General features: G+C 45.4%; 1 protein-coding gene across 1 annotated transcript in view; it reads right to left on the minus strand.

The window, feature by feature from the left end:
* LOC147729704 (uncharacterized) overlaps positions 1-21,073 on the minus strand; it is a 363,931-nt gene that overhangs the window by 324,451 nt on the left and 18,407 nt on the right. Inside the window, exons 4-5 of the mRNA XM_086954024.1 lie at positions 18,113-18,306; positions 17,133-17,255 (exon numbers count right to left, since the gene is read on the minus strand). Of these exons, the coding sequence (XP_086810150.1) occupies positions 17,133-17,255; positions 18,113-18,306 (317 nt within the window). The remainder of the gene's footprint in view (positions 1-17,132; positions 17,256-18,112; positions 18,307-21,073) is intronic.

The raw sequence follows: 21,073 nt of genomic DNA on the forward strand, positions 1-21,073 counted from the left end.
CAGACCACCGGAATCTTCAGTTTCCTCGCTCAGACCGTGCCCTCACGTCTAGACAATTGCGTTGAACCTTATTCTTTAATGAATACGACTTCCGCATCACCTACCGACCAGGAAAAGAGAACGCCAAACCGAATGCATTATCTCGCCTGGAGGAGACCAATGATTCAGTTTGTGCCACTGAACTCTTGCCTATCATTCCTGAACAATGCTTCCAGGGTGCTGTGCTGACTTCTGAGTTTCTCTCCCTTCTCCATGATGATATCACACAGATCGATCCATCCACAGAGACAGCTAACCACAAAGGTGTAACAGCACAGGATGGACTCTTGTATAAAGGAGACACATACTACCTTCCTCTGGCAGCCCGGCAACAGCAGGCCCTGTATATGTGTCATGAGCATGTTCTGTCTAATCATCCAGGTTATCACAAAACAGTGGACCCTTTACGGAGACACTTCTGGTGGCCTACATTGGAGAAAGACACCAGGGATCACATAGCACAATGTGCGACGTGTGCCCAGGGCAAGAACATAACCGGACCATCGGTTGGGCTGTTGCATCCGATACCCATCCTTCCTTATCCTTGGCACACCATCTCCATGGATTTCGTCGTGGAGTTACCAGCCACAACATTGGGTCATACCACTATCCTTACTATAGTGGATCACCTCACGAAGATGGCACATTTCGTCCCGCTGAAGAAACTGCACTCGGCGGTCGACCTAGCAGCGGTTTTCCTACAGAACGTGGTGAGGTTACATGGCATACCATCGGTGGTGATAACGGACCGGGGTACTCAGTTTGTGTCCCGTTTTTGGAACGAGGTGTGTGCTGCCATGAACCTGGACGTTCGATTGTCATCGGCATATCACCCGCAGACTGACGGACAAGCAGAGAGGACGAACCATACCATGGAAAAATATCTACGATCCTTGCTTCTAACAGTAGAGGAAGAATGGGCAGATGTATTATGGATGGTGGAGTACGCTTATCACAACAACACGCACTCTGCTATCGGCATGTCTCCATTCTATTGCCTCAAGGGTAGGCACCCCAGAACAATGCTGTGGAAGGAGCCTCGACTCAGCCGGTTACCCACAATACAGGAGTACCACGCAAGACTGTGTACGCTCTGGCAACAGGCCCGGTTTGAGTTAGCCAAGGCGAAAGAGTACTATAAACAGCACGCTGATAGCAGTAGGAAACCAGAACCGGCCTATAAGAGGGGGGACAAGGTGTGGCTCTCTATTAAGAATCTAAACGTGCACGGTCCCAAGAAGCTATTGCCCCGCTTCGTGGGTCCTTATGTTATCGAGAGGGTGATCAACTGTGTGTCCATGAAGCTCATTCTTCCTCCTCCGATGAAGCTTCACCTCGTTTTCCATGTCTCCCTCCTACGTCCTGTTCACCCTGGGTGTGATGTGTCCTTCCCTCCTGCTCCGATTCCTGTGGACAATCTCGTTGAGTATGAGGTCAGGGCCATACTTGGTTCTCGTCGTACCCGGGGTAGACTCTATTACCTGGTTGACTGGAAGGGTTATGGTCCCGAGGAGAGGTCCTGGGAACCCCTGTCCCAGGTTTGCCACGCTTCCCGTTTGGTGCACGCATTCCATATCCGTCACCCCTGAGAGAGGGGAAGATTTTTACTATATAAATATCCTGGGACGTTCTTATCACTTAGCTAGCATGAACCCCTATGTAGGCCCTACTGTTCAGCATTTTGGGCCTTGGTTAGATTGGCCAGAGTACTGCCATTTTGTAGTACTGCCATTTTGTGTTAAGAAAGCAGAAAGCAGGTCTGACCAAGACTTCACCCAGCCCCACTTGTCTGCGAAGCTTCTCCTCCTGTTTTAGAGCCCCCACCCAGCTTGTGTGCTAAAGGTCAACTTCCATCCAATTCTTTCGACATGACAGAAGGCCACATCCTCTAACTGTATTTGAGAAAAGAGGAACTTAGCCCCTCAGCCTGCCATGCAGCTGTGATGGGCGTCGTAACAGGATATACAGATGATACATCCTCACATAATATCTACTGTAAGGCGCTTTTTCTGTTAAACTACAACTAAAGCTAATTTACGGTAAGCCTCAAGTCAACAAGGCATGACCTTTGGCCTAGCATAAAGTACCATGTTTGCGGGAAAGGGCTGCTTTTTTATAATCTAAGTGACCTGATTCTAAGTGAATCTCTGTATATAGTCTAAGTGACCTGATTCTAAGTGAGTCTTTGTATATAGTCTAAGTGACCTGATTGTAAGTGAATCTCTGTATATCGTCTAAGTGACCTGATTCTAAGTGAGTCTCTGTATATAGTCTAAGTGACCTGATTCTAAGTGAATCTCTGTATATCGTCTAAGTAACCTGATTCTAAGTGAGTCTCTGTATATCGTCTAAGTGACCTGATTCTAAGTGAATATCTGGAAAGGATACCCTCCATTTCAATAGTCAATGGAGAAGAAGCTAAGTCTGAAAATCACGTAGCTAATGGTTTTTCAGATGGCGCTTATGTAAATAACTAAGTGAACTAAGTGATTCCCCGCTAAGTGATTCCCCGTTGTTGAAAGTATTGTATTTTCACCATTTCAAAGTATTTTTTGCATTTTTTGTTCTCTTTCTGTACACCACTTGCATAGGAAGCACTTTAACGCCCTCTAGTGGCCAAAGTGCTTAATTTTATTTTGAAAAAGTTCAAACACTAAACATATTTGCATTTTGCTTTTCTTTTTTGAAACACATGAATAAATGTTCGCTATTTAGTAGGCACTTTTAGGACTATATGTTACTGCTTGGTGTTTAGGGCTATATGTGTCTTCTTGCCGGCTGGCGAGACTCCAGAGCGCATTGGGAAGCGGAACGAGTGATATATATATATATATATATATATATATATATACATATATATATATATATAGGTTTTTATTAGGTATAGCTGAAGAGAATTTTTGGTGATTATTAATATTTTTTCATGGTCAGACCATAATATCTAGGCGCACATAGTTTGTTTTTTGTTGATTCTTTGTTGTGAACATTATTGAAGGCCACTGCCAAATGCAGAAGACTCGTTAGTGAGATTCAATAACTAGGGAGATTGTAAATGCATGTATGTGTCCCCATGTGTATTGATCTGCCACTGACTAACTGAATAGATTCTGTAAGCTAAGCATCGTGTGCACCATAATTGTCACAGACATACTATTTTTAATGCTACTACCTTTCAGTGTGCATTCAGACTAGCCCCCCCCCCCCCTTATCAGCGCTGCAGGAGAAGCCAGAGAAGCTCACTGCCATTTAAAATAACTAGGTATCACTTAGGTCTCCAGAAATTGTTTTTTCTTTTAAATTACATTTTCACACCAATGAATAGGATACAGGGTTACAGAACATACAAGACTGCACAAACAATACATGTGCATGTTTCTATGATAACACCAGGATTAGATATACCCACTATTGTGATCACCTCTTGGCCCCGCAGCCCCTTGCGCAGCAAGGTCCTCGTTGCTTGCTTGGGCGAACACCCTAGTGCTCTACAATTCCCGACCTCTCTCCAGAAGGTGTTTATAACGGCCCAGATAAAGAAGAGATTAAAGAGGCATTTTATTTAGTCATCAAAGAGGCATTAGGGGATGAACTTGTACTAGACTATCCTGCATTCTTAACAACTGACACATAAGGGCAGCGATAGTACATATATATTTTTTACTAGAATATACAGATGAGCCATAGTGGACAGCAACCAGTTGAGGTAGTTCTGCACATATTAGATAACAAAATAATAGCAGTACAGAACACCTGCGCACAAACTCTGACAACATTTAACAGACGCCAAATTCCATTGATATCTAAAGCGTGGGACTTGTTGGGAATACCACTCACACAGGGTACTGAGATAAGAGTATCTAGTGAAACTGTACCGCACAGCGCGAACCTATAGATCCCCTGCCCATAGCCCACACCTTACACTTGAGGGACCACAGAACTCACAAGGCTCCCCCTCCATGAGGGACATTCAAGACATACCTTTGCAACTACCACTGGTGCTCCCATCAACATCCTATACTACTGAAAAGTCTGCCACAGAACATATTCAGTCGGTAGGAAGTGTAGTAAATAGCGAAAGCCCTGATCTCACCCACCAGCATTTATTCTCATCATCTCCTCCAAGCACCAACTGCCAGGAGAAGCAGGGAGATTCACAAGATACTCACGCCCCGAAAGGTTGTGAGCATCACGCATTATTTCTGCAGCCACTATACAACCCCAACTTGCCCTGGTTTGAGAGTATCACGCCAAGGAATACATGAGCCACTGGTGCAACAGCCCTCACCAAGTCTCATAGAGCTGTTACAGAGACATCCTTCCACAATGCATTACCCATATTGTCACATTCACTACCACAGATTGCTCACCTCAAAGGTAGCTCTAAGAGATGAGCAGACAGCCCACACAATACACAAGACTACAGATCACGGTACACACAGAGAACGGTTGTGTTATTGCCCTTTCTGAGGATACAACACCATCATCTGTTCAGGTCTCGCCCCTAACGCATACAGTCATCTGGACACTAATATCAGCCCTGGGAATTGACACAACAAATTTGCAGCGGGTGAGATTGACTATAGCACATAGTGGAGTTACACCCTTCCTCCTTTCTACACACAACGCAGAAGAAGAATAATGCCAACACCCACAGCAAATTCACCAGCCTATGACGCAGATGGCATGTATCCAGGACAGGTTATCAAGACCGACCTACAACACTTATCAAATGACAAGACAGCCACAGGCCATGACGATGTTTTAGTCCCAGACATCTCAGAGGATTCACAAGACAGTAGACCAGAGAGTACACAGGGCCAGCCACCCCTGAGCTTCCAAAACTCAGTACTGCAGGGCTCAGCATCAGGAATGCCAGGTCAAATTGACACGCTATTTACAATAAAAATGACACATGCTTCCAACTCTGCAGCCACCCAGCAGGAAGAGGACCAAGAGAGCAATGGGGCCTCTGGCAGTTCACAGTACAGCTCCCAGACTCCACTCCCAAGACCTAACCGCCCAGCACCCACATCCCTCACTGAGGACCATAATCCCTCAAGAACAAGAACTAGACATTATGGCCGATTCCGATCCCCTAGTCAGCAGCATTACAATACACAGACACACTGGAATGAGTGGCAGCCCCATAACACTGGTCCCAAGCGAAAGGAAGAACACCTGCTACAGTTTAAAGAAGAAAATAGGGACAGCAAAGAGTATCCCTCTGAGGTAGTAACTGAGGGAGACATTAGCAGGAAGAGGACAGAGCACGACTCATACCAAAGAACGGGTAGAGAAGAAGGGGACATGTCACATGAACAGTACTCGAGAAGGCCCACTGGCAATACAGCAACACTCCAGCGACCGTCATTACACGTAGGCAGTGTAGATGATAGAATGACTGAACTGATGGGTGTCTTGGGCCAATTTAATAAGAAGCAACAACCAGCAATCAATGAATTAGCAGGTGCTGCAAACGTAGCAGAGTCACACAGTGGTGAAATAACACAGCAAGAGCCATGGATACACTTACATCAGGTAACCCAAGGTACAGCCCCACCACAGAATAACACAGCACCTTCCCATTCAGCCCACTTAAGTGTACCCCAAGCTCTGTCTACAGTCATTAATTATAATGCTCAGGTGACACCACCACCTACGCCTGTACCTCAGGCATCACCTCCAGTAGTTACACCACGTAGGCTAGAAACACCACAGCTAGACCTAGACAATTTGGACCTGCCAAATGTGCTTGAAAGAGCAGAAAATAGGTGGAATAAACTGAAAAGAACAGAGATAGAAAATATTACAGTGTTAGGTAACGAAGGGCGACCTGAGGACATCCCACAAGAATATGATGTATCAGGTACAACACGCCTGCACAGAGCGAGATCTAGAGGACTGAACAACATTGCCCTTTACAGGCCAAGACCGCCATTGACCAATGGTCTGACGCCAATTGAGATAGTAGTACTTGGAGAAGGGTCTGACTATTATGTCGATCCATTCTCAGATAACTTGGCAGGCTGGACAGAAGCTAATGCACCTCAAATGAATGTCTGGCCCGAGATGGATCATTTGAGCCAGAGGAAATGGCCACTGCTGAAGAATGTATCTTGCAGGAGGCAGGAGATGACGATTGGAACTACACCTACATGCGCCAAGGCCTAAGGGTCTGGCAGAAATAGGCACGCAGGTATTGTCACATAAGACCCACAGGGGTAACACACCAGCTGCCCCTGCTGTCCGAAGAGGTCAATGACCCCCTCCCATCTCGGTCACTTGGTACCTAACGGACAAAGAAAATATGAAATACGAACTCCCACCCCTCACAGAGGGTGCGGGAAAGTGGGTACAAGCCTTTGAAAATGACACTACAGGTGTGTCATTGGCTATTAGGGATGGGCAAAGTCTGCTCACCTCCCTGATTGGAGAGGATGCAGAGGATATGTCTTTACGGATCGACACAAGACTTTCCACCACTAATTCAGAATTAGATGGTGATCCTTTCAATAAAATAAGATCAGCGCTATGGAACGAACTGCGCCGGAGGTTTCCCGATATCTCAGACATCGAATCTCTAATGTCACAAACAAGGCAATTACTTATTGAGAACACAGCTGCTAAATTAGAACAGCAAAAATTAAAGAAAAGAGAGACTCTTGATGAAGTTATGCTAGCTACACCAGTGAGTCAAGTAACTACTGTCACTAATTTTTCACAAGATGCCTTAAATGTACTAGGAGGTAACATCACTTCACATACAACCACAGCTGCCTCCCCACTGGCAAGGACTTTGTTCCATCGTGACGATGCATGAATTGCATCTGGTTGTTCCAGCAGCAAACATTTCTCACATTCATACCCACGCAATGACAGATGATGTCACTCTGCTCCACCACCAGAAAAAGAAAGTCAAGAAGTATTTCTCAAATGGCCCATTTCAGGACATTCCACAAGAATTCCGAATCTTCAACGATGCTGAACTTTTCTTCGGGGGCGTTCTCCCCCTGTTCCAGACCAAAGCTAATGCTCGCTGGCTCCAAGTGACCAGGTACGAGCTGATGCAGCTTGTCAACAACACCTGTGATGGGTTCAACGCCATGAAAGAAGAACTACGACCTTTGAGACTCATGGTCCTGGAACACCACTATGTTCTGGACCAGCTAACTGCGATGAATAGTGGTGGATGCGCCAAAGTGGGAAAGTCGTCCTGCTGTGTCTCCGTTTTGGCCAATGATGCGGATAACGGAAAACTTACAAAGGCCATTGAGGACTTGGACAATTTGGGGAGACAGATGCATAAGGAAGGAGGTGCAAAAGCAGTTGTTTTACGTAATTGGTCCAACTTGGACTGGATGCCTTCATCCTCCTGTTTTAGAGCCCCCACCCAGCTTGTGTGCTAAAGGTCAACTTCCATCCAATTATTTTGACATGACAGAAGGCCACATCCTCTAACTGTATTTGAGAAAAGAGGAACTTAGCCCTTCAGCCTGCCATGCAGCTGTGATGGGTGTCGTAACAGGATATACAGATGGTACATCCTCACATAATATGTATTGTACAGCTAATTTACGGTAAGCCTCAAGTCAACAAGGCATGACCTTTGGCCTAGCATAAAGTACCATGTTTGCGGGAAAGGGCTGCTTTTTGAACATATGGTTGGGAAGAGTACGGATTAGACCCTAAATGACGCAGTGAGAATAAATAGCACGAGGTGGCGCAAGATGACATTATCATAAGACCCCTCACCATCTTAAAAAGTATAAAAGGGAGGTTCACAAAGACCTCTTTGAATTACTCCTCGTAAGTGAGTTCTTCCCAAGGGTTACTGGAGAACCCTTGTATTAGTACATGTACTTTAATTTTGATGCTTTATGTTATATTCTTTCTTATAAAATGTTACATTTGAAATGTTGCCTTTGCTATATATTCTGTTAACCTTGCTTTTTCCTCATTATATTTGAAGTGTTTATATTGTATTGTATTTTCAGGATTTCTCACTTATAGGCAGAAATGTTCCTTGCTTTTTTAATGTATCCTACTTATAAATGTGTATTTAAGCTTGTAAGGTATAGGCTCTCTCTGACTGTTTAAAACTGTCATTCAGTAAATGATATCTGGTCCACGAGGCTATCTGAGAATGCAGGGCCATGGATCCAGAACTCTGTGATTTTTATGCCTTTATATTAATGTTTCTAGAAGTTGCATCTTCTTAATAAAACTGTTAACCTTTCAGCTTCAGTTTCCACGGCTCACATTTCTGTTTTCTCTATTTTTAGAGCAAGTGTTCCTGCACACCCCGGTACAAATTAAGGTGCTCCTTTGTCCCTAGTTCTCTCTCACGACCTTCCCAGTGCAGGCTTCAGAGCCGTTGCGCCCAGCCCCCTGACCCCTTCTGCCCTGTAATAAATCTCCCTCCAACACCCCCTCAGTCCTCACCCGGCTACCCCTGTGTAGGTCTGCTGTGCGGGTGGGGGTTCTGTTTTGGCCAGTGTGTGTGTGCCGTCACTCGCGTGGGATGCAGCTTTCCTCACTTCCGGCCTCGGCAGGTTAGCGGTTCAGCATATGGCCGGAAGTGCTGTTGCGTCATCAGCGCTTCTGGGGAAGACCGCTTATCAGACGCGGCTTCCCCCGGTTACGGCGCTTCATGTACTGTCTTCGGCCTGTTTCCTGTTTCCGAATTCTTTGTTATCGAGACCCGTTTCCGATGGAACAGGAGCGCTTTCTTTAGTAGCCTGTTTTCCGTTTCAGCACTATCACCCCAGCAGCGCAAAAGGGCTGTTCTGCTTCTGGATCCTATCTCGCCTGAACTCCGTGCTTCCTCAGGTACAAGCGAAAAAGAACGCTGTAGGCATTTGGCGCAGGAGCGCTTGTGGGGGTTTTCACATGCTTAGCGCAGGAGCGCTGATAACATTATTTCTTTGATGCTTAGCGCAGGAGCGCTCATAACATTATTTCTTTGATGCTTAGCGCAGGAGCGCTGATAACATTATTTCTTTGGTGCTTAGCGCAGGAGCGCTGATAACATTATTCTTTGGTGCTTAGCGCAGGAGCACTGATAACATTATTTCTTTGGTGCTTAGCGCAGGAGCGCTGATACCATTATTTCCTTGGTGTTTAGCGCAGGAGCGCTGATAACATTATTTCTTTGTACTGTAGCGCAGGAGCGCTTGCTTGTTGTTTCTGCATATAGCGCAGGAGCGCTTCTGGGTTCTTTTGGCATACAGCGCAGGTGCGCTTAGAATCTTCAGTTCCTTTTTCATTTCATGGGAGCAAGGCTTCCGAAAGCTTAATAGAAGGTAGGCTGTTTCCCACATGAGTGAATGTATGTGAGTGGTTGCCGGGTTAGCGTATTGTTGGTAACCTGTGTTCCCTTGTCTTCCTGTCCAGCTAGTGCCCAAGGTCCATCCAAGCAGAGGGACGTTCACTACTACCTACCTGACACCAACCTGATCCTTGGTTATTGGGTACCATCCTCACTACCATCCTTATCCTGGTTTGTTCCTTATCCAGAGTAGGGTAGGGTGGGTGTGGGGGCGATAGCTTGTGTCGTCTCTGCGAGAACTCTATACAAGTAACAGGTACTTGTGGGGAACCTGACACCACTCACCTTCAGTTTATGACGCAATCTCTAAGCTGCATAAGATTGCTGCAGACATTCACCCAGAGACTGGTACATGGACATTTTCAAACTGGATATGGACACTCTTTGTTACTTGGGGCTGGAAGCTACTGACTATTCTATGTATACTACTGGTGATACTATTCACATGCTGTACTTGTATACAATGTGGTCCCATGATTTGCTCCATGTGCATCACTGCTTGTACACCTGCCAAAATAAATATTACAAAAGAACAACTAATGCTAAATTGTGAAGTTACTGAGATGATGAACATCAATGTACAGGATGCAGATCCAGATTACCCTAGACAGACAAATGTCTTCAGCAAATGCTGAAAGGGTCGTCTGTCGTAATTTAGCGATGATTAGGTTAAGCATTAGCAGAAGACATCTTGTATTTAGAGACTATCTTGTCCGTTTACGGAATCCATTTTGTTTTTCTGTCAGCCATTTTGTTTGCCATGTGCTCTGTCCTACCTTCCTGTTAACAGCTCTTGAAATCTGCCTAGAGACAAGATATATTTATCCTCTTCTACTTTGCACATGCTCAGTTGAGCATGCAGCTGTCTCCAATTTGTAACTGTCAAGATGTGTCCACCAGAATTTGCTAACTATCAGCCCTTCCCACTTGTTGCTAGCACACTCTCTGTATGACCTTATATGTATTTGAAACCAACACTCTGTGCCTTGTACCGCCTTTATTTCAGCCCCTGTGTGGGTATAAAAGGACCAAGCTCCTTCTAGTCAGTGTGCTACCTCATACACTTCTGAAGGGTGTTGTGTGAATGTAGTTCCACCTCATGAGGTTTAATAAACTCTGTTTTTTCTATTCCAGTTTCTGTGCCAACTTCTTGCTATTGGTCTAAGGACACTGTGTAGAGAAGGGTGAATCCCTTGCACTAGTAGGCCTGGCTGAGGCTTGCTACCACACCACTTATTGTCATGGGTCGGATTGTGCCTCTAGGACAGCCCCTTTCTGGGGCTTGTTCTGGGGTTTTCTTGCCTCTGTCTTGTATTGCGCTTGGCTTGTTCTGGGAGTGCTACTTCTTAGTATGTACCCGTTGCCTGCTGAGCATGTCTACTTGTTCTGGTCCACCTCCGTGGGCCTCGGTGAGTACTCGTGTGCTCCTGTCCCGTGCTCTGCTGGGGCTTTGCGCGATTGGGTCTACCTTCTCACGTCTGCGCTTCTCCGCCGTTCCTGCCTTGTCCGCTGCCACGAGGTTGGTGCCAGTCCTGCAGTCCCCTTTGCTGTGTGTGTGTTTTTCTGCGGCGGGCTCTGCTTCCGTTTCCACCTCTGCTTCTGGACTTTGCGGGTGGTTCCTTCTTCCTTGGTACTCTCTTGGTGTTGTTGGTCCCTCCAGGATTTCGGGTGAACGCCTTTGCCCCGGGGTAGGCTTGTGGTGGTCCTGGCCTTCCCTTCTCCTTGTTCTTGCTTACTCTGCTTGGTGGGGGCCGGGCCGTCCTTCCTGTCCCCATGACACATTCCCTGTTGGGGCCCTGTGTTCTTCCAAGCCAGTGAAGTTCTCTCGCAGACCCTCCTCCACTCTGGGTATGGCTAGGGTATCTATTCTACGTTAAGGAGTCCGCGGCTAGTAGTCTCTATAAGATGTACAAGTTACTTACCTTTGGTAACAATGTATCTGGTAGAGACGATTCTAGCCGCAGATTCCTTCACGACCCGCCCAGCCTCCCCGTTCTGCGAGGACCTTCAGCTTGGTCTTTCGCACTCGCCTTCCTCCGGGTGGCATGTCTTTTGCAAGTGCCCTCTTTCACTTCCTCCCTAAAAGGGTGCTTCGTTCTGTTTCTGTGTTTTATTTCTAGTACTTGGATGGTAGGTTTATGTGTACTTCTGCATCCCTACACCCTGGTTATTTCAGTGTGGGGCCTACTCGAAATCTTTTTTGTTGCTTTAGGCTTCGGACTCCTCTATGGGACTCTGGGTTGGGGTCTCTTAGCTGTGCCTCAGTCCCCTTTAGCTCTTTGCAGGGGGTACAACACTCCTTGATGATGTTTTTGTGAGGTGTCTTGTTGTTTCTCATCAGTCCGGGCTTGTGACTCCTTCACTGTTATTGATAGTGGTTGCGGACTTTCTGTCGTCTATCATGACATTTTTCACAGCTTTTTTAGCACACTGTTCCCATGCTCTCACAGTTTTGTTTCTGATGGCTCCGGGTTGCGGCGTGGAAAAGTTCTCCGAAGAAAACTGATGTCAGCGCGCTGGGGTGGGACTTACGTGACCTCGCTGACGTCATGTACTCGGACAACGTCAGGGCGAAGTCACGTGGTGCCCTCCCTCCGTGCGCAGAGATGCTGTGGCAAAAATTTTCCGGATCCAGTCTCACGCCTGAGGATAATTCTACGTTAAGGAATCTGCGGCTAGAATCGTCTCTACCAGATACATAGTTACCGAAGGTAAGTAACTTGTACTTCAAGCCTGCCATTTCAGGCCTGTGAGTGCGGATTTGCACTCATGCACAGGTTGGCATTTCTAAATAATTGGCCAATGCTGAGGGTGCCTTTCACTAAAAATAGAGCACCTCTAGGGTGCCCCCTAAAGGGTGGAGAAAGTTAAAGGTGAAAGGCGGGGAAGGTGGTTCCCTGCCCAGATCGTGAAGACCCCCCCATGTGTGTTTTCACTACCTATGAGGTCTGCTCTCTCCATTGATTACCATGGGGGAATGGCTGAGATTACTCTAAGCTGCAGTGGTGGCTTACAGTGGAGTAGCCTCATGCTGTTTACTATCATTGGATTCACAATGACAAATCCTCCCCTCTGGTAAAGGTGGATTTGCCATTAATAGCTGAGAAATGCTACTTCTAGAATGGGCATTTCTCTGAACTAAACTCTTTTGCATGCCTTGTACTTTGACTCCAGTCCACACTGGGGGATGGGGAAGCACATCTGTGCATTCCCCAGCGACAGCCATAAACATTGGGCATGGAACTGGAACGACACACCTCTGCCATTTGAGGACTTGGCTGGATAGACTGGAGGAAGAGGCTTTGACACTGGCTTCTGGGAAGCCAGTTTGTGGCCCCACTAAAGATTAAGATCTGCATTCCAAGGCCTCATCGCTGAAAGGACTGAAATTTAGGCAAGACGTGTAGCTCAAAAGGAACCTACTCCCCACTTAAAAGACATTGTACAGTATAACTACTGGTGCCATATTTCCACATGGCAGAGACACACTTGTGGAGTGTGCACACGGCCTGAGGAATCTGTTGTGCACAAGGAGGAGACAGCCATTGGAAGAGACCATGCACCCTGCCTGAATAGGACATTGGCTTGGGCTGACCACATGCTGCTATGTGGTGCCCCATGTGTTGTCTTGTCCCCTGTTCTTTGCGGAGGTCTCAGGGACATCAAAGACTTCCTGTAAGGGACCTACACGCCTACGTGTTTCACCTGGTGAGCGGTGCCCTCACAAGCGCCTACTTCAACTGCTGGATCCTGACTGCAGCGCTGTGTGAGCGTGGGACTAAGTATTGTACCTAGAGACCAAATTACATGGTGCAGAGCCCATAAACCGTGCCCACATCTAAGGACTGCGGCTCCTGCATTGTGGGGCCTCAACACGCACAATCCTCTCATGGGTGGCAAGCGGATTCACCGGTTTTGGGACTCAGTACGCCAGTTTCGCCGTCCATGCTGCATCTCTCTCGTGCAACACACCGACTGCATGCTCATTGCATGCAGGGTCAGATTCACAGGTTGAAGCCATAGGAGGGATAGCGCATACGTAGTAGCACCTCATTCTACCTTGTGAGGTACGACTATGTGTGGGACCCGATTGCCTGGTGCGACTCATTTGAGGGAGATACGGCAAACCCAACAGGTGGGCTGATTTTAACTGGATTGTCTGGTACAACTCGTATCATCGCACACCAAACGTTGTGTCTCATTCAGGGAGGTACAGCGAACTCAACCCTGGGTTGATTGTGACAGGATTGTGTGACCTGTATCATCACGCAACAGACATTGTGCCTCATTTGCAGGGAGATACAGTGTCAGCAATGGGGTCTCAAGTTGGCAGTGGTTTACACCTTTTCTAAGTAAGGACCTTCACTCTAGTCAGGGTAAGGAAGTCAGGCACGAGCAGTTAGGCTTATCTCAGGGGCAATGTGAAAAGCATTTCTACCCACACACAGTAACACAGTGAAAACTCTACTATACAAGGAGGTGATGCATAGGTTCCTTATTCGCAAGGGAGATGATGTGTCGGTTCCTTACTGCTAGGCAGGGGTGGGGATGCGTCAGTTCCATTACAGACAGGGGAGGAGGTGCGTTGGTTCCTTACTGGCTGGGGAGGTGATGTGTCAGTTTCCGGGCACGTGGCCTCAGTTCCTTACTGAGCTGAGGTGTCGATAAAGAGTCAGCGTCATGGAACAATGCATCAAAAATCCACATGTGCTGTGTTGATGCGGCAGCGGTGATGAAGGCGATGCATTGATTTTGCAGCTGCAAGGCAGGTGCTGCATCAATTATCTAGCCGCAAACAGGTACTGCATCGGAGCAGCGGACATCAGTGACACAGTGATTTGCATTCATGCAGTTGCGACAGCAATTTGTGGCCTGCAGTGAAAGCCGTGGTTGATGCGTCAAGCAGGAACCACGCTTCTGTGCAAGCAGCAGCTATGCGACGAGCCATAGAATTGTTTAGCAATAAAATGCCCACTTTCTAAAAGTGGCATTTTCAAACACAAAATTTTAAAACCAACTTCACCAAAAGATGTATTTTTAAATTGTGAGTCCAGTGGCCCCAAACCTCTTTCTGCTTCTACTGGGACATTACAGTTAAAAGATATTTCAAGGCAATCCTCATGTTACTGTAAGGAAGAGTTAGGCCTTGCAATATTTAGTAGTATTTCACCATTAGGATATGTAAACCACACCAGTACATGTCCTACCTTTTACTGCACCCTGCCCATTGGGCTGCCTTGGGCCTACCTTAGGGGTGACTCACATGTAGTAAAAGGAAAGGTTTGGGCCTTACAAGTGGGTGCTCTTGCCAGGTCGAAATTGCAGTTTAAAACTGCCCACACAGACACTGTATTGGCAGGTCTGAGACAGGTTTGCAGGCTACTCATGTGGGTGGCACAATCAGTGCTACAGGCCCACAGGTAGCATTTGATTTAAAGGCCCTTGGCACACCTGGTGCACTTTACTAGGGTCTTACTAGTAAATTAAATATGCCAATCATGGATAAAGCAATCACCAATACAATTTAGACAGAGAGCATATGCACTTTAGTACTGGTCAGAAGTGGTAAAGTGCCCAGAGTCTTAGAGCCAAAGAAACAGGCCAGAAAAAATAGGAGGAAGAAGGCAAAGGTTTTGGGGATAACTCTACAAAAAGGGGCAGTTCCAAATTACAGCTTACCCGACTGTGGGTTGATGGGGACTGGATTGTCTTGTGCGGCTATGATCATCACACACTAGACACTATAACTAATTTTCAAGAAGGTACTTTTAGTTCATTGTGACCCGATTGTCTGTTGCAACTAGTATCATCGCGCACCAATCGAACCTCATTTCCAGGGAGGTACAGAGAACCCAATGCCTGGGTGGTGAGAATAAGTGACTGTGCTGAGCAACTCTTCCAACAGTAATCGGAGGTGGGTCAAGAGACTGTACCCCCCTGTGCTTCGCAGAACTGAGCTGGTGACGGAAGGCGTATTGAGAGACCTCTTGATTGAACTGAGACAGCCTCTAGTCCATTTATGCTCTGCATAAAATGGATGAACCTTCCCGAGTGGTGGTCAATCCCACATTTGTAGACTGTTGCCTGGTTACTCTGATGGTTACTACAACCTTCTCCCCTGTGCCCCTGACTAAGTGTGACTCCAGCCTTAAACCAGTATAGAAAGGGGTGGGTGTTTCTGATTCAAACCTGTGGGCAGAGTAGTGGGGGGGTAACTGGGAGAGGGCTGAGGAATCGTGCCACAGGGTCTGCATTCATAATATCAACTGACCTGCCAAACATTATTTGCACTGCATTACGATGCCAAGTGCGTGCCAACACCCTGCGCATGCTCCGAAAAATCTTCCGATAGATCCCCACCGCAACCAGGAAAACTGTCACCCAGGCCCTTGTCACCAGCCGCCTGGACTACGGAAACACCCTCTACGCCGGAACCACAGCCAAGCTCCAGAAAAGATTACAGCGCATACAGAACGCCTCGGCAAGTCTCATCCTGGACATCCCCCGCCACAGCCACATCTCTGCCCATCTGAAAGATCTGCACTGGCTCCACGTCAGCAAGAGAATCGCATTCCGACTCCTCACCCATGCACACAAGGCTCTCCACGACGCGGGCCCCAGGTACCTCAACAACTGCCTCGCATTCTACACACCAACCCGCCAGCGCCGCTCCGCCAGCCGCGCCCTCGCCACCATCCCACGAATTTGCAAAGCCACCGTCGGAGGAAGATCCTTCTCCTATCTGGCAGCCAAGACATGAAACTCCCTCCCCACCCGCCTCCGGCTTATCCAGGACCATCTCGCCTTCAGGAAACAACTCAAGACCTGGCTGTTCGAGCAGTAGCGACCCCCCCCCCCATTAACCCCCCTACCCCCCCAGCGCCTTGAGACCCTAACGGGTGAGTAGCACGCTCTACAAATTCCTTGATTGATTAATTGATTGTGTGTGAGTGTTCTTCATACGGACTTGCCGATATCCTTTGCACCATGTAACGGTGCTGTGTGAGTATGGGAGAGAGTGCTGCATGAGAGCTGCCTGCTAATAGTTGCACCAAGCAGCGATGTTGTTTGACTATCTTCCTTCATGCTCAGTTTTGACATTGGTTTAACCCGTGCAGCCTTGGCCCACGGTGCTGCTGAAAAGTGTTACAAATTCCGGTTTTTACACATTTCTGATATCGTTGTGACCTGGGGTGTACCCTAGAAATCTGTGGATTTTAATTGTGCTATTTGCAAGGGTTAGCCCAGTTCTGACAATGTATTGCACCACGTAAGGATGTTGGGGTAAAATAGGACTTTTCCCAAGTGTGCATACTACTGATGTCATTTTAACACTGTTGGGCCTAGTACTGTTAGTAATATTTCCAAGTGTGATTTATGTCAGAAATACATGATGTTCATGTAGTGTTAATCAATGTGTGATTGAATGCAATTTTTATTTACATGCACTACATGTGAAGTCTTTTTTGTATTTGTTGTGTGAGACTGCTGTGTCAATGCTGAACACATTGCCTCTGTGATAAGCCCGACTGCTCAGTGCCAAGCTACTCAAGGGCGAGCCCAGGTTATACAGTGAGTGCAATCACCTAGTCTTTGCAGGACTGGTAGGTTCTGCCTGGCTTGGGCACCGCCTCAGCCAACCATAAAGTGCCAGTTCCAACAAGGTTGTATGTGTTAATGAACTGATAACATACATCAACAGAAAAGTTACTGTCAAAACATGTATAACTTAAAAGTGAAGGACATTCAGAATTCTAGATCATACCTTAATCTGTTTGATCCATCCAATAACTGCAGTTTCCATTAAATGAATGATAGATCCCCGCCTGTCAGATGCCGCAGAATTGCCCAATATGTCCAAAGAAGGTATAGGAAGGACGATAAAACCCTTTCAAAACATAAAAGGAAATTCTGATTAATTTGTATTGAATGCCATAGCCAATAGCACAGATAGAAAGGATTCCTGGAGCAGATCTCTGATGCCATACTCATTAGCAAAAAGCACTTAGTGGAAAACTGCACATATTCCATGTAAAAAGCACAGCACTGAGAACGGCCGGCCCTATGCAATGTGACAAAATCTCTTTCCTTAAGATAACAACTAAGTGCACATTTCTGGATTATTGGATGGTGTGCAATTTTATTATTGTGGTGTATTGTATTACATTGTTAATTTTAGTGCTATTAGTGCATCTCTGTAGCGCTGAATTGGCCTTCTTGGATTTGCTTGTGTGTCTATTTGAATTGGTTGATGAAGTTGAAGCCAGAGCTAATGCCTTGGCTGCAGGTGAAAGCCTGAGTTTTGTTGCCTGCTTGTCTTGTTTCATTACGTGTATGCTGAAGCTGGCATGTGTGCTTGACTTGACCGCTTTGATGCAAAAATTGGGTATTAGGCCCTCTTGTTGTGCACAAGTTTCTGAGAGGTAGTCTGGACACATCATGGTGAGTCGATTGTGTTACCCAATGCTCCTCCTATGCAAGCTCTTGTCATTAAGAGGAGTGAGCTGGGTAGACCATAGAACTACTGGATAGGTAAGATCATTATGTTTTCCATTAACATCCTTTCTGACACAATTAAACTTTGAGTAAACTATTATCGAATCCATGTGGTACATTCTTTTCACTTCCTTGGACTGACCTTAATCTAAGGCCGTCTTTAGATAATTTGGTGTTTAAACTTTTTCCACGCAATTGTCATGGCTAAATCACCAGTGAAAACCCAACAAATCTTTTCATTGATATTACCTCAGAGTGGCCAGCGATGACCTCCAAATTTCCAGTAAAGCGGTGTAAGATATCCATTATTCTTTCTGCACTGTACGCTGAACCGTTCAAAGTTCCGCTATCAGCACAGAGAAGGGGCAGATAGACCTGGTGAAGAACTTGGCCGATATATCGCAATGGGAATTTGGTGCATTCCACTGCGATCACATTATTGGCTGGGAAAAAAAGTCATGGATTACAAATGTCAATTCAAATTTTGGAACAAAACACCATCTGTAGATTACAAGCATCACAAATTTCTATGAAAGTAGTTGAAAACTGAACAGTAGCTTGTAGTTTGGCAATATAATATAGCTATGTCAATAAAGGGCCAATGAATGCCCCAAGAAAATGGCGGCAATTCTATGAATACAATTCATGCATTGCAAACAATGGGTATCTTCCAACAATTTAGTTGCATTTTCTATTTACATTTTCCCAATTACTTATATTCTCCTTACTAGAATTGTTGAATTTTAGCTAAAACCATTACGCTGTATCCAAAGGGGGGTTAAATTTGATCAGGTTGGGTTGAAGACATAAGGTCATACTTAGTTAATGCCACACAAAGAAAAATATCAAAGGAAATGAGAAACATTCCTATGCTGATGTGTAAGGTCACAGATTCTCACATCTTTACAGAAAAATAAATATTTCTGATGTGAATCTATAGACATATTTGATGCAAGTCCTACATTTACCTCTGTTGTGGTAATTTTGAAACTAACTGGTGCTGAGGAAAGCAAACTTAGCCTCAGTTTGAATTCAAAACATAAACCTACTCTCATCACTATGTCTACGCTCACACACCAATAGCCATTGTTGAGGAGCCTTCTAATAAACAGTGATCTGTTGAAGAACTTTTTCACAGTGAATTTTATGACATAGAAAGAGGCTATGAAAGGTACTCTTCAAGTGCAACTTAGCGCAATAAAGCTACACAAATTGCAAAGTTTTTAAAATAGGCATTATATTACATTTATTTGTTCAAAAGTGCAGGAGGTGTATCACAATAAAATTGATCGGTGCAACAGTGCAGTGCTCATGAAAGGCGCAAGAAAAGTGATCAAAAATATAAATATAAATATGTCCTGCCTAGTGGGAACTCAAAAGTATACAACTCAAAACTCAATCCATTCAAATAGTTTTGCCGTAACACAAGCACATCTAGGCGTAAAAGCAATGTTGCATCGACGTTATGACCCTGAGATTATGCTTTCATTGGAAATAGGGACTTCATCTGGAGTAAGACACGTAACAAAGACACCCCCTAGGATGTAGGCGGAGACAAAAAGGAGAAAGACATCTCCATGTGGTTGGAGTCAATAAGACGCACAAACAAAAATGGAGGAAGTGGGGTCAGTAAAATAGGCTCCCACAACCCAATCGTCCTCACTGTGGGGTTTGAATTACACCTCAATATTGCGCCTTATCTGTCAGGAAGGAAATATGCAGATGATTGAGTTTTGAAGAGAGATATGAAAAGCACCTTTCATTGCCTCTTCCTATTTTCACTAAATTGACTTTGAAACAGTTCTCCAACAAAATCATTTTGTGTTTTATCATTTGATTGTTTCCCATATTCTGAGGAATACAGGGACAACCCTTTGTTATAACAAGTTCAAGTTCAAGTCAACTGTGGCAGGAACAGGCCCTTCCTACTTGCCCCTTGGAACATTAACCACAGCAACTCCAGCACTATAATTCAATGAAAAGTGTGTAGAGCAAGTAGATGGGATAATGGTCATTAAGGATTATTTTATTCTTCGATGTTACCTGGCTCTTAAGTGTAGGGTTTCAGAGCTCTTAGTTCTTTCTCAATGTCCGCCTTCATTTTCTTTTTAAATATGGCCATCACCTCTCCTCCCAGACATCTATAGTGAGAGATGACTGCAGCACAGAGGCTCTTGTCCAGGCCCCAAGCACTAGCTCTTAAAGGTTTGATGCTCCTTGTTATAGTGGAGTGTAGGCTGATTCCCTCAGATATGGCGTCCTGGCTGGAGTATTGTTTATACTTAGAGTCATACTCCCAGGTACAATTACACTGGTGTCATTGGCTGAGAGATTCTCAGACATTAAAATAAAGGAGACATTCAACATTACAAGAACTGGCTAAGCTAATAGGTATGTGTTCAATATGCAAACACGGGCATGGAGAATTGCTTTTTGCATACCTATGTTTGCATATATTATTACATGAGAGTCATATCTATTAACTATGCCATTTTAAAGATATCAGTAAAGGCACAATGGCATTGGCCTTATAATCGTTTAAATTCTAAAACGTTACAAAATCTAGTGATACAAGGCACTGGCTTTATAAGAATGGCTGGTCCAGACTTTTGAAAATGCAGTGCCACCGAGCAGTATTAAATCTCAAAGTGCAAAAAAAACTTCTTTTAAAAAGAAGAAATAAGAATGGGTAAATAAACAACCCAAATCACAAAAAGTATATGGTGTGATTTTTCTAAATAAAAAAATAGGACTTTTGGTAACAAAAAATCTTACATGGATATCAAATTTGGGCACAGGTGGCAGTTAAAGTCGCCAAGTAACACTAACTGGAACATCATCGCCCCTTGATCTTGTATACCTGCTAACCTACACTCCAATTCATTCACTCTTATTGTGGTCTGTCCCGCTAAGATGGCATTATACAAATTAATAACATTTAACTTATAACCCTTATTCTGAAATTTGAATCCCAACCCAAATCATCCCACCTCCCCTGTAACCTCAAATCCACGTATGTAATCAGGCCTCCCCTTGCTCTTCCAGCAGCTGCCTTGCGTGCTGGTACAAAGTACATTTTATAATCGTCTACAGAAAGTGCACTACTATCCACCTCCCACGTTTCCTGAAGGCAAATAACCTGGAATTTCTTTATGTATGCTAGCCATTCCTTGTTTTGTATTTTAGCTAAAAGACCAGCTATAATCCAGG

This window comes from Lissotriton vulgaris, chromosome 2_1, assembly GCF_964263255.1.
Source record: "Lissotriton vulgaris chromosome 2_1, aLisVul1.2, whole genome shotgun sequence".
NCBI lineage: Eukaryota > Metazoa > Chordata > Amphibia > Caudata > Salamandridae > Lissotriton > Lissotriton vulgaris.